At 39.1% G+C, this 13,812-nt stretch overlaps 2 protein-coding genes across 2 annotated transcripts in view; both read right to left on the reverse strand.

The window, feature by feature from the left end:
- Window positions 1–1,160: 1,160 nt before the first annotated feature.
- LOC118564743 (zinc finger protein OZF-like) lies at window positions 1,161–8,125 on the reverse strand. Its single transcript, XM_036143623.1, has 2 exons — window positions 7,853–8,125; window positions 1,161–3,343 (listed from the first exon to the last, which is right to left on the reverse strand). The coding sequence occupies exons 1-2, from the start codon at window positions 8,022–8,024 to the stop codon at window positions 2,232–2,234; spliced, it is 1,284 nt and encodes a 427-aa protein (XP_035999516.1). The 5' UTR covers window positions 8,025–8,125; the 3' UTR covers window positions 1,161–2,231.
- A 1,864-nt stretch (window positions 8,126–9,989) lies between these two features.
- Window positions 9,990–13,812, reverse strand: part of LOC118556154 (zinc finger protein 69 homolog) — a 40,271-nt gene continuing 36,448 nt past the window's right edge. Inside the window, exon 2 of the mRNA XM_036143624.1 lies at window positions 9,990–12,576. Coding sequence (XP_035999517.1) covers window positions 11,465–12,576 — 1,112 coding nt within the window. The 3' untranslated portion in view covers window positions 9,990–11,464. The remainder of the gene's footprint in view (window positions 12,577–13,812) is intronic.

Here is a 13,812-nt window from a genome sequence, read left to right on the forward strand (position 1 = left end):
TGGGAGATGTCCCAGGTGTATGTGAGTAAAGCTAGGCGGAGCAACATACAGCTGGCGAGAGTCAGGTTAGTCCTCTCCCCTCTCACAACGGATCAAACTCTAGGAAGAAACCCGCCGAATCCGTGTCGAATTAGTTAATACTAAGAAAAAAAATATGAATGCATTATTACAGGCCTATTTATTATAGAGCTAATTGCAGAAAATGGACTTAAAAATCAATCATCCCGCTGTTATCAGACACTCAGATCTCAGAATCTGCCCACCTCAAAAAGGACAGATGAGATAGACTCCTTTTTATTCCATTTTAAAGCTTTTTCTATTTTTTTTTTTTTTTATAATTTTTTATTATCAGAATTCACCATATTTCTTCAATAGCTTTCAGGTCATGGGATCAATTTACACCAAGCTTGTCTAAAATCATATTGTCATTTTCACAAATTCCTCTATTTAGTGAAGGAAAAGTGATAGGAATGTGTGTGCCACTATGCACCTAATTATGTCTGGGAAACCTAAAATATAACAATGGAAAATTAGTGCTTCATCAAAATTCGAATAAATTATTGGTTTCACTTATATCTGCAATTCTGTGTAGTTGTATTAGTCTTGTGAGTCTGATTATAGAACACCATGCTATGGTAACTGAATGCAACAGTAACATTCTGGACAGAGCAACAAACACGTACCGTCGAAAGATTTTTCTTTGTCACCTATGCTATCTAAAATGCTGCCGTTGGCATAAAAATGAAGTGCAGCACAAAGAATTTGTTCTGAACTGAGAGCATCACCTGGATTCCTTGTTCAGATCTTAGCTAAAAAAATAGGAAAAACCCAAAGTTAGCCCAAACAACCCTGCTAGCGAGCAGGGTTGTCTCGCATAGTAATTTGTTGTTATAATTTGATTAGGGGTAACAGCTTCCTTTGTGAAACAGGGTCCAAGAGGAATAAGTAAAATTACACAAAAACTATATCAACACCCAAAAGGATTTATCCAAGTAATATAATTTTGAAGTTCTACCCAACATGACAAAAAATTATGAGAACCTCTTAATTTGAAACAAGAAATTATATAATTCATTGTTCAAACATTTAGCAAATAGAAACAAAAAACTTACTAATTCTCCCTGACCAAAAACAGGAAACATTTAGTCTGAATAAATATCAAACAGTGAGGAAAATTTTTTTATTTCAGAATCCACTTTATTAGCCACGTTTCTGGGTACAAACAAGGAATTTTACATTAATTTCCAATGCTTCCATCATAATCAAGTTGAGTTAATAAACAGCAAACTATAACTGTCATTTTATATCATATACAGTATGTAAAGAAACGGTTTGTACTGCTCATAATGCTTTGGTTTTTATGTTCTCTTTTCTTAAGACCTTTGTACAATGAAACTGTTTGCCTACTTTTTAATTTCTGTGATCTATGGCTTTAATCAAATGACCGGAAGATTTCTTTTTAAATCTACTAGAACAGAAAAAACAAGACTGGTGTCCTTGAAGAGAGAGAGCTGGGCAGAGAGCAGATAAAACACAGACCAATAAAATTATTTTAAAATGTTCAAAAGAAATAATTATGTTCCTGTAGCCAGAGGGCAACAATGTCTTAAAGTTCTAGCAGCAAACTAATAAGAGGTAACCTTACTGATCTTCAAACAGGGCTGCTCATGGAGGAGCATGGACCAAAACATTAATCTTGCCTGCAAGATGAATCCTCACGGTATTTGTGCATTCATAAACACACAAGAATTCCTCTTATACCGCTCCAGCTTCAACCGTTTGTGACAGAACCAAAGTCAGTTGTAGCATTATTGTTTAAGGCGGGACATTCCAGCTGTGACAATGAGAGCTGCCGAGCCCACAGCTGAACCAACATGAACATGGCAGCACAGGAAGGCAAACACGTAGCTGATGCTATCACATCTGGTTTGTAAGAATCCACGACTTCTTCTTTGAAGGAGAATAGCATGAAGTAACCCTAACCCTTCCTTCACTAGCTTACCTTGTTGTGGTTTCTCATGCCACCAGCTGCTAACATTTTCATTTTACCGTGATTGGCTAAAACCAACCAATGTCCCTCCTTTACCCAAACAGATCCGATAGAAGCAGTCCCAGAGTGATAATGTGAAGAACATAGAGTGCTCCACATCATCAGTCTGGCTTACCAGGTTAAATAAGAAAACTGCACTAAATGTATTACGAGCTCATGCACAAGTCATATCAAAACCTATTTAATGATTATCTACGATGCTCAACTTTCCATCTGGCATTATTGAAATACCCCCACACTTGAGAGTATCAGATTTCACTTGCTTACATCTGTATGTTTTCATATGATTAGTCAAATTACTTTTGCGATTAAATCGTTTTCCACAAGTCAAACAGGAAAAAGGCTTCTCACCCGTATGAATCTTTATGTGCCGAGATAAACTTGGTCTATCGCTGAATCTTCTTCCACAAGTTAAGCATGAGAAAGGCTTCTCACCTGTATGATTTCTTATGTGCCGAGATAAACTTCTTTTCAGGCTAAAAGTTTTTCCACAGGTCAAACATGAGAATGGTTTCTCACCTGAGTGAGTTTTCTTGTGATCAGCCAAACTACTTCTGCGATAAAAACATGTTCCACAAGTCGCACAGCAAAAAGGCTTCTCACCTGTATGAGTTCTTGTGTGTTGGCGTAAACCTGCTTTATAGCTGAATTTTTTTCCACAAGTCACACATGAGAAAGGTTTATCGCCTCTGTGAATTCTCATGTGTTCAGTCAAATACCTCTTAGAAAAACTTTTACCACAAATTTTACAAGCTGAAATGCTGTCATTTGTGAGCACTGTCTCCTGTCTTTCCACTTCTGTATTGTCTACATCCTCAACATCACCTTGGATTTGCTGAAAACTCTTATTTTCTTCATTGCTACTTGATCCTGAATCTTCAAGGTCGCTCCTTTGTTGATTTTGTTCCTCAGACATATTGGAAAGCTGAGCGATGAGTTGGTCCTTGTATGATTCTAGTTCCCTGTGGTCCGTTTCCTCACAAACAGTCACTAGTGTAAAGGAATCAATTGACTGCTGTTGTTCAACCTGCTCTTTCTCCAGACTAATATAAAGTTCCTCCTGCTCGGTCTTAATTGCTGGATGTTCTGGGTCTACCTGGTCCTCCATTATTTGTGGTGTTTCAAGTTTGGCCCGGCTTTCTTTCTTCTGTTGAGGTTCAGGTTTCCCCAGTTCCTCCTTTGTGCAAAAAGGATGTGACTCCTCTTGGTCCAAACTGGAGTTACTCTCTAGGTTGCTGAAGTGATGGTCAGTGGGAACTTCTTCCTCTTTCCAAACATAATGCTGTGGGAGAACTGAACAGAGAGAAGAAAAACACAAATCATATTGATTTACATGAGCATAAAACAATAATAATTCATGTTTTCTATTTTAACTAATTATACAATGTCTAAGTAACCACACATATGTTCATGTTTAGAGGAATAAAATTAAGGACAAGTTTTTGTTTTACAAGAAGGGTTACTTTTAGCAGCTGATGTTTAAAAGGAACACCTCTTATAGGTGTCAATAGGATGAACTTGACCTCAGCTACCAAGACATGTTTAAACATTTCTCATAGTTACTGAAGTCTTATAATGGAAGAACTGTAGGATGCTATACTGTGGATAGACCTGGTAAAGTCAATATGAAGACAGGCCAACAACCAATAAGCAATATTTTGAGAAAAAGGTTGACTCTTGTGATCAATGATCTGACCAGACAAAGTTTTAATACTGAAAATCATCCTCCACGAAAAAGAAAATCAGCCAAACAGAATATGAGAGAACACATAAGGAGAGTACCGAGTCATCAGAGTAATGTTGTAGAGAGCAGAGCTTAGGAGAGCTAACATTGCTTGCGGCATTTGTGATCTCACAAACACACGAGAATCTATCTTTTACTGCTCCTGCTTCAACCACTTGTGTCCGAACCAAAAACGGTTCGGGCCAATCACGTTGCAGCATCACGGTTTAAGGCGGGACATACCAGCTGTGACCAAAGCAAGAGCTGCCGAGTCCACAGCTAAACCAACATAAGCATGGCAGTGCAGGAGGACCCACACGTAGATGCTGCTATCGCATCTGTTTGGTAAGAATTCACCGTGTTTCCCATAGGTTGAGGGTTTACTTGTGGTGGTAGACGGTACGGAGTTGTTTTGTACGGTACAGTGTAGCATGGTGCCAGCCTCTTAATCACAAAGGTGAGGGGGTAAATTGGTAAATTATATTGTTACCGTATTTTTCGGACTACAAAACTCATTTAAAATCCTTACATTTTCTCAAGAATTGCTGGTGCGCCTTATGATCCGGTGCATCTTACATATGATTACCGTTGTGCTTACTGACCAATTTTATGTGGAACAGTTTGCTCAAAAAACTGTTAAACTGTGTAAGTATGACTTTGGTTAGCAACAAAGCTGATCCTCTCAATGGATATTCAGAGCATTAAAGTACATTGTGTCACTACCTGATTGAACCCCTAAGCTGTCTACAAGACTGCCTGACTGTAAAGGCTGGCATACAGGTACTACGTGCAGAGCTTAATTTTTTGTATGTGGTTTCACACTATAAACTTCTCGGCAGCAAGAAGTCTTCACGTCAAACTGTTTTATATGTGACACTGAGCTTGATACACTGAGCTGCTCCAAGCAGGCAGTCGCAAGGACACGTGGCATCACAGTCCCTCTCTGCTCTCACTGACAGGTGGGAGCCTGCTGGAAAAGAAACTGCTCTAGGTCTTCAGCTAGCTAATCACACATTTTACCATCTGTTCCGCTGCTTCGTCCCACTGGAAGAAAGTGTGTGAATTGTAGGAATATGCCACAAGAAATGTAGACAACAGTACGCTCGACAATGAAGGGTAAAACGTCCAGGGAGTCAGCATTGAGTCCATCAAGCTCACAGTATGCGCAGAGTATGCGCAACTATGTGGGAGCCTTTAGGCAGCCCTGCGCATGGAGTACACACTAGCGACAATAAACCTAGTAAGTTAATTAAATATAAAAGTTATGTTTATTTTGGCCTTATGTTAGAAACGGGACATTGTAGTCCAACTACTCTGTCCTCCCGACAGACGGCTAGCTCTCTCGCTATCTCAGGAGAGAGCTGTGTACGTGAAGGGGCGGAGTGATATTACAAACTTGGGAAGAATATTTAGTGAGCCTTATAATCCGGTGCACCTTATATGTGGACAAAGACGCACAAAAACATGTTAATTCACTGTGCGCCTTGTGGTCTGAAAAATACGGTACGTTATGTGTGATCTTTAAGTCTCAATACATAAGTGCTGAGTATCTGTACTTGAAATCGGCAAGTATCTAAACCGAAGTAATCGTAGTTGTACTCGGTTGGGAAAAACTGGTATCGGCTCTGGCACCTGCTAACCGTCAGTGCTAACAACCACTCACGCATGTAATTTACTTTTAACTAGCTGCAAAGTGTTTCAAAGGTTTAGAACACACTCTCTATCGGGATACTGTGGAAAGTTATGTTCGGTCGTCTTAAAGCCGCAATCCAAGCGAGCCGACGACTCCGTGGTTGCGCCGCCAGGCAGGAAAGCGGTGGAAAGTTAACCCATTTTCTATGTTTTTCCCACGGCGATCATGTGTTGCACTGTTACAGCCCACAACACAGCAACGGTTTACCATGGTTGAAATCAAGTTAAGGTGAAATTAATCAAATTAAAACACGGCTAAGAGGGAGTACAGTACGCGGTAGTCATAGGCAGTAGTCTGAGTAGCGGCGGCGGAGGCAGTCAACATGACGCCCAAGCCCTATTATTAATATATTCTTACATGTTTTAAATACTTAACAGTTAATTACCTGTGACAAAGTGAGCGCCGCAGACTCTGGCGTATTCCATCTTAACACCGTCCAAATCGGACCTGGATATCCGTGTCAGCCATAGGTGACGGCGTTGTTCAGATAGCTGTTTTGTTTATTCACACTGATTCACTATTACGGCTGGTAGGCGATAGAAAGAGCGTTGATCTCCACCTCCACGGGCCGTGCAACCAACCATTAAACACGTTTTCCCCATTGTTCACTCCCAATACTGCCTAAGGCGTCATACAATGCAGGGTCAACGGTGCGAAACGACTGACACCCAATATGGCGGACGCGCTGAGTAGTCACGTGAGCGTGACGTCAGCTGAAAACCCCCTATTGGTTATTTAAGGTTTTCCACATGGCGCGGCGCAGCGCTCTGCGTCCCGGACACACCCATTCTGTTGTGTCATTACTGATAGAGTGTCAGTACTGGCTAATTTTTTTTAAAACATTGTGTGATTGGACAATCCCTGAAAAACAAGAAATTACGAAATATGATATAGGGAGAATAGATCTTAATAAAATATTAGTTAAACATAAAATAAATAAAGCAGTTATACTTTTTTTTAAAGGAAACAGGGTTGTATGTAAGGAATTTAAAGGGAGACACTCTGGTCCACACTCCAGCATAGTAGATGGCGATAATACATCTTAACGTTAGATGTCACCCGCCAGTAAAAATCAGAAGAAGAAGAAGAAGACAATCCCTGATTCGACTCATTAGCGCAGCTGCAGTTCGTTAGGTTCATTCACGTTTACGTTTGCAAAGTGGAGTAGTTTAGTTTTAAAATGAGAGAAAATTCTGTTTTGTCTTTACAAAAAAATGCTTTTACAAAGCGTTCACTTGAAGAAGAAAAAAACGGATAAAGGAGCTTGGACCGGATTCAGCAGCAGGCAAGTGATCTCTCCACTCCATGGTTGGACAAAGCAGTGTAGGTAGTAGTCAGCCAGTGAAGAAGCGTCGGACCCTCAGTGTAGAAGACCATGAAAGGATTGCTGCAGAGGTGAGTTGTTGTGGAAAATCACTGTTACACTGGTTTATAGTAATGTTATTTAATATATCAGGAAGATGTGCTTTGTAGTTAGAAATACCTTTAGTTGTGTCTATGCTGTGTAGGTATGTTGATATAATGTTTGTCAGCAAGATATTTTATTATTTAAGTTGTACTGAATTTATGGGTAATGGGGAATAAAACATTTGTTTACTGAATTTTGTATAATCTTGTCCCACAAAAATGCCGTAACACATTTCATAACACAGCCTTAAAAAATTGCAGCAAATGTTATTAAAATCAGGAAAACAATCTAGAAGAAGTCTTTTCAGAAACTGTCGCGCTCTTGAAGATCCTCATCACCACACCCATGACCACAGCAGAAGCTGAAAGGTGCTTTTCAACTCTGAAAAGAATCAAGACTTTTCTGAGAAACTCAATGACTCAGGACAGGCTGAATGCATTGGCCATGTTGTCAATGGAGAAAAGACTAGTCACAGAGATGACTGACTTTAACAAGAATATAATTGAGAAATTTGCAGGGCAGAAGGAAAGGAGGGCAAAATTCATGTTCAAATAGTGCTATTTTTTAAGATTTTTTTTGTTTGTTTTTCATTTGTTTGTTTGTGTGCGCCCCCCCCCCCCCCCCCCTCAGTTTTTTTAGCACCAGCCGCCACTGTCTCGTAGCATTAATTTTTAGTTCAGTCAGTGTTCAGCCTGACATCAGTGCTCATGTTTATCAATGTCTGTTTATGCTTATGCTCAACTTTTGAGGTAATTGAATGGACACAGCACTGCACTGTTGTCAAATCAGACCGTTTCCAACTCAAACACACACACACACACACACACATATATGTTTTAATAAAAAGAGAATATGATACAGAAAATGATGTGCTGCTTGATTTAATTAAAGATTTATATTAAACCTCGTAGTTAATTTTTTCTTTTCCAGCAGCTCTGTTATCAGTAAACCAACATCAGTACCTCTGGTGGTTCATACCTATTCTCTGCAGGTTTATCTGGGGTTTCCAGCAGATTTCCAGCAGTCTGCGCTGACGGTCCAGCTCTTCCTCGTAGTGGACGATGGTTTTATCAAACTCTGTGAATATTTCTTCAGCAGCAGCGGTCAGTCGCTCCCTGATAAACTCTCTCAGAGACTGAGATGAAGACATTGTTGCTGCTGAGACACAAAAACTCAGCTCAGAAGACACAACAAAGCTAACTCTGCTAACAGAACCAGACAGTCTGCTTCCGGGTTTGATGGAGACCAGAAAGAAACGTCTCGACTCATTATCGCCACCTGCTGACAAAACAAGTTTTCTGGCATCGAAGGACAAGAGGATACTGTTTTGTACTTTGATTACTATAATTAATTATATCTCGGTATCAATTGGTCTGACATCTCCCGTTTACAGCTTGTTCAAAATTGTCGTCTCTTAAGCAACACACGTTAAACATGAACATATCACTCCTGTCCTTTCATCTCTGCAATGGCGACTGCTTCAGTTTAGACTACAATTTAAACTGCTGTTGTTTGTTCCTAAAGCACTGACTGGCCTTGTCCCACCTTATCTATGTGAACTTTTGAAAACCCACCAGCCCAGCAGAGCTTTACAACGTGCTGATCAACATCTTCCTGGTTCAACCTCCTGGAATAGTCCTCCCTATGAGTTACGCTCAATGACGGACCGGCTCCTATTCAAAGCCAAACACAAGCCTTTTTTATTTAAGAATGTGGTTGTCTTTCAGTATTTTGATACTGTCTTTTAATGTTTATACTTCTAGCTTTTTCTTGATACTGTCTCTGGTTTTATGTTTTATTTTGTAAAGCACTTAAAAAGGAGCCTTTTCACATTTTGTACTTCCATTTGTGTCTTTACTGCTTCTAGAAAAAGTCCATGCACTAAAAAAAAAAAAAAAAAAAAAAACATTCAGCAATTTCTTGGCAATGAGTAAATGTTTTGCTGGTATCTGGAAATGAGCCGTTTCAAAAACCTCCCAATTATTATGTCACAATAAGCACAAGCGCTGCTCATTTCCTAACAAATCAAGCAGAGTTTCTCCCAATTCATTTCTAGAAGAGGAGCACATTTTGTAAGCTGATTTTACCGGCTTTACACACTGCACAATGGAAATAACAAATACTGATTTTAGGTCCAATTATTGCCCGGAATAGTCGTTTTATCTGTGTGTGAATAACTTGCTAATCTATTTGCTGTGTAAAGGACATTAAACAATGGGTCACTCAATACTTTCTCCCCCTAAATAATGACAAAACTATGGATTTAGTGTGATGCCTCCGGCAAGCCATGTGGATTATACCCAATCTTGCTCTCCCCCCCATAACCGTCATGACCTCAAACTGAAATCTGATTGCTGCTAAAAACTTAACAAACAGGTTGATTTTGAAGCAAAAACAACTGTTGTCCAAAATAAAGTCATTCCTCGGCCGCAGCGATCTGGGGAAAGTCACCCATGCCTTTGTTAGCTCTGGACTTGAGTAGTGCTGAAGTAAGACTGTTTTTTTAAAAAAATGTTATTTTCTATAAAGGATTGTAACTGAATGAAAACAGTTACAATCTTTTACAATCAGTTGTGCATACAGGCATTATTTGGTAATGACGGTATGCAAAATTAAGGAATTTGACTTTGGTTAGAGGGCTCAAAGAATACAAACATCAGGCATAAATATATAAACAATATGTTAATATGCCAAAATTAAAGTTTTAGACCATACTAAGCATTGTTACATTTAGCGGAAAATGGGAGAAGGGGTAAAATATGTTGGGCTGATGTTTCACTGCAGGAAGGATTGGTGCACTTCACACATGGCTTCATTAGGAAATTAAAATGTTGTGGACATACTGTGGCAACATCTCAAGACATCATGAGGGAAATTAATGCTTGGGCAAACTAGCTTAAAGACAACAAAGTCATTTTTTGTCTATTACAAAGCCCTGGTCTCAGGTCAATAGAATTTCTGTGGGCAGTGCTACAAAGTTGTGTGCAAGCAGGGTGGCCTACAAACCTGACTCAGTTACACCAGGAAAAATGAGTCAAAATTAAATAAAAATTACATTGACACCCAAAATGTTTTAAGTAATACAGTTTAAAAGTTAAAGCAATATCACAAAAATGTATGAGAACTTCAAGATTTCATTGAGTGTCCAAACATCTAACAAATAGAGAAAAAATACTAATTCTCGTTGACCTAGAGGAAACATTTATTGTGAAGAAATGTTAAAGTGAGGAAAGATAAAGATTTTGTGATAATCAGAGTCAAGTTTATTAGCGAAGTTTGTGGGAACAGACAAGGAATTTGAATTTGGTTTCCAATGTTCATATCATAATCAAGCTTAGGTAACAGCAAACTACAATATATAACGTCATTTCACATCATATACAGTATGGAAAGACATTATTTGTTTTTATGTTTCGCTTTTCCTGACTAATAACTTTTTACAATGGAACTGTTTCACTTCTTTCTAATCTATTACTTTATCAACATGATCCAAAAGAAAAAGAAAAAATCTACTTCAAATAAAAACTGTCTCATTTTGATCACTTTTACTGTGATTACTTATTCCTTGTTTGTGGGTACAAACAAGGGATCTTAAATTAATTCCCAATGCTTCCATCATAATCAAGTTCACTTAATAAACAGCAAACTATAACTGTCTATTTATATCATATACAGTATGTAAAGAAACAGTTTGTACTGCTCATAATGCTTTGGTTTTTATGTTCTCTTTTCTTAAGACCTTTGTACAATCAAACTGTTTGCCTACTTTTTAATCTCTGTGATCAATGGCTTTAATCAAATGATCGGAAGATTTCTTTTTAAATCTACTAGAACAGAAAAAACAAGATTGGTGTCCTTGAAGAGAGAGAGCTGGGCAGAGAGGAGATAAAACACAGACCAATAAAATTATTTTAAAATGTTCAAAAGAAACAATTATGTTCCTGTAGCCGGAGGACAACATTGTCTTAAAGTTCTAGCAGCAAACTAATAAGAGGTAACCTTTCTGATCTTCAAACAGGGCTGCTTATGGAGGAGCATGGACCAAAACATTAACCTTGCCTGCAAGATGAATCCTCACGGTATTTGTGCATTCATAAACACACAAGAATTCATCTTATACCGCTCCAGCTTCAACCGTTTGTGACAGAACCAAAGTCAGTTGTAGCATTATGGTTTAAGGCGGGACATTTCAGCTGTGACAATGAGAGCTGCCGAGCCCACAGCTGAACCAACATGAACATGGCAGCACAGGAAGGCAAACACGTAGCTGCTGCTATCACATCTGGTTTGTAAGAATCCACGACTTCTTCTTTGAAGGAGAATAGCATGAAGTAACCCTAACCCTTCCTTCACTAGCTTACCTTGTTGTGGTTTCTCATGCCACCAGCTGCTAACATTTTCATTTTACCGTGATTGGCTAAAACCAACCAATGTCCCTCCTTTACCCAAACAGATCCGATAGAAGCAGTCCCAGAGTGATAATGTGAAGAACATAGAGTGCTCCACATCATCAGTCTGGCTTACCAGGTTAAATAAGAAAACTGCACTAAATGTATTACGAGCTCATGCACATGTCATATCAAAACCTATTTAATGATTACCTACGATGCTCAACTTTCCACCTGGCATTATTGAAATACCCCCACACTTGAGAGTATCAGATTTCACTTGCTTACATCTGTATGTTTTCATATGATTAGTCAAATGACTTTTGCGATTAAAACGTTTTCCACAAGTCAAACAGGAAAAAGGCTTCTCACCCGTATGAATCTTTATGTGCTGAGATAAACTTGGTCTATCGCTGAATCTTTTTCCACAAGTTAAACATGAGAAAGGCTTCTCACCTGTATGAGTTCTTATGTGCCGAGATAAATTTCTTTTCAGGCTGAAAGTTTTTCCACAGGTCAAACATGAGAAAGGTTTCTCACCTGAGTGAGTTTTCTTGTGATCAGCGAAACTACTCCTGCGATAAAAACGTGATCCACAAGTCGCACAGCAAAAAGGCTTCTCACCTGTATGAGTTCTTGTGTGTTGGCATAAACCTGCTTTATAGCTGAATTTTTTTCCACAAGTCACACATGAGAAAGGTTTATCGCCTCTGTGAATTCTCATGTGTTCAGTCAAATACCTCTTAGAAAAACTTTTACCACAAATTTTACAAGCTGAAATGCTGTCATTTATGAGCACTGTCTTCTGTCTTTCCACTTCTGTATTGTCTACATCCTCAACATCACCTTGGATTTGCTGAAAACTCTTATTTTCTTCATTGCTACTTGATCCTGAATCTTCAAGGTCGCTCCTTTCTTGATTTTGTTTCTCAGACATTTTGGAAATCTGAGCGATGAGTTGGTCCTTGTATGATTCTAGTTCCCTGTGGTCCGTTTCCTCACAAACAGTGACTAGTGTAAAGGAATCAATTGACTGCTGTTGTTCAACCTGCTCTTTCTCCAGACTAATATAGAGTTCCTCCTGCTCGGTCTTAATTGCTGGATGTTCTGGGTCTACCTGGTCCTCCATTATTTGTGGTGTTTCAAGTTTGGCCCGGCTTTCTTTCTTCTGTTGAGGTTCAGGTTTCCCCAGTTCCTCCTTTGTGCAAAAAGGATGTGACTCCTCTTGGTCCAAACTGGAGTTACTCTCTAGGTTGCTGAAGTGATGGTCAGTGGGAACTTCTTCCTCTTTCCAAACATAATGCTGTGGGAGAACTGAACAGAGAGAAGAAAAACACAAATCATATTGATTTACATGAGCATAAAACAATAATAATTCATGTTTTCTATTTTAACTAATTATACAATGTCTAAGTAACCACACATATGTTCATGTTTAGAGGAATAAATTAAGTACAAGTTTTTATTTTACAGGAAGGGTTACTTTTAGCAGCTGGTGTTTAAAAGGAACACCTCTTATAGGTGTCAATAGGATGAACTTGACCTCAGCTACCAAGACAGGTTTAAACATTTCTCATAGTTACTGAAGTCTTATAATGGAAGAACTGTAGGATGCTATGCTTTGGATAGACCTGGTAAAGTCAATATGAAGACAGGCCAACAACCAATAAGCAATATTTTGAGAAAAAGGTTGACCCTTGTGATCAATGATCTGACCAGACAAAGTTTTAATGCTGAAAATCATCCTCCACGAAAAAGAAAATCAGCCAAACAGAATATGAGAGAACACATAAGGAGAGTACCGAGTCATCAGAGTAATGTTGTAGAGAGCAGAGCTTAGGAGAGCTAACATTGCCTGCAAGATTAATTCTTGTGGCATTTGTGAGCTCACAAACACACAAGAATCTATCTTTTACTGCTCCTGCTTCAACCACTTGTGTCCGAACCAAAAACGGTTCGGGCCAATCACGTTGCAGCATCACGGTTTAAGGCGGGACATACCAGCTGTGACCAAAGCAAGAGCTGCCGAGTCCACAGCTAAACCAACATAACCATGGCAGTGCAGGAGGACCCACACGTAGATGCTGCTATTGCATCTGTTTGGTAAGAATTCACCGTGTTTCCCATAGGTTGAGGGTTTACTTGTGGTGGTAGACGGTACGGAGTTGTTTTGTACGGTACAGTGTAGCATGGTGCCAGCCTCTTAATCACAAAGGTGAGGGGGTAAATTGGTAAATTATATTGTTACCGTATTTTTCGGACTACAAAACTCATTTAAAATCCTTAAATTTTCTCAAGAATTGCTGGTGCGCCTTATGATCCGGTGCATCTTACATATGATTACCGTTGTGCTTACTGACCAATTTTATGTGGAACAGTTTGCTCAAAAAACTGTTAAACTGTGTAAGTATGACTTTGGTTAGCAACAAAGCTGATCCTCTCAATGGATATTCAGAGCATTAAAGCACATTGTGTCACTACCTGATTGAACCCCTGAGCTGTCTACAAGACTGCCTGACTGTAAAGGCTGGCATACAGGTACTACGTGCA

Source organism: Fundulus heteroclitus, chromosome 12 (assembly GCF_011125445.2).
Source record: "Fundulus heteroclitus isolate FHET01 chromosome 12, MU-UCD_Fhet_4.1, whole genome shotgun sequence".
Lineage (NCBI taxonomy): Eukaryota > Metazoa > Chordata > Actinopteri > Cyprinodontiformes > Fundulidae > Fundulus > Fundulus heteroclitus.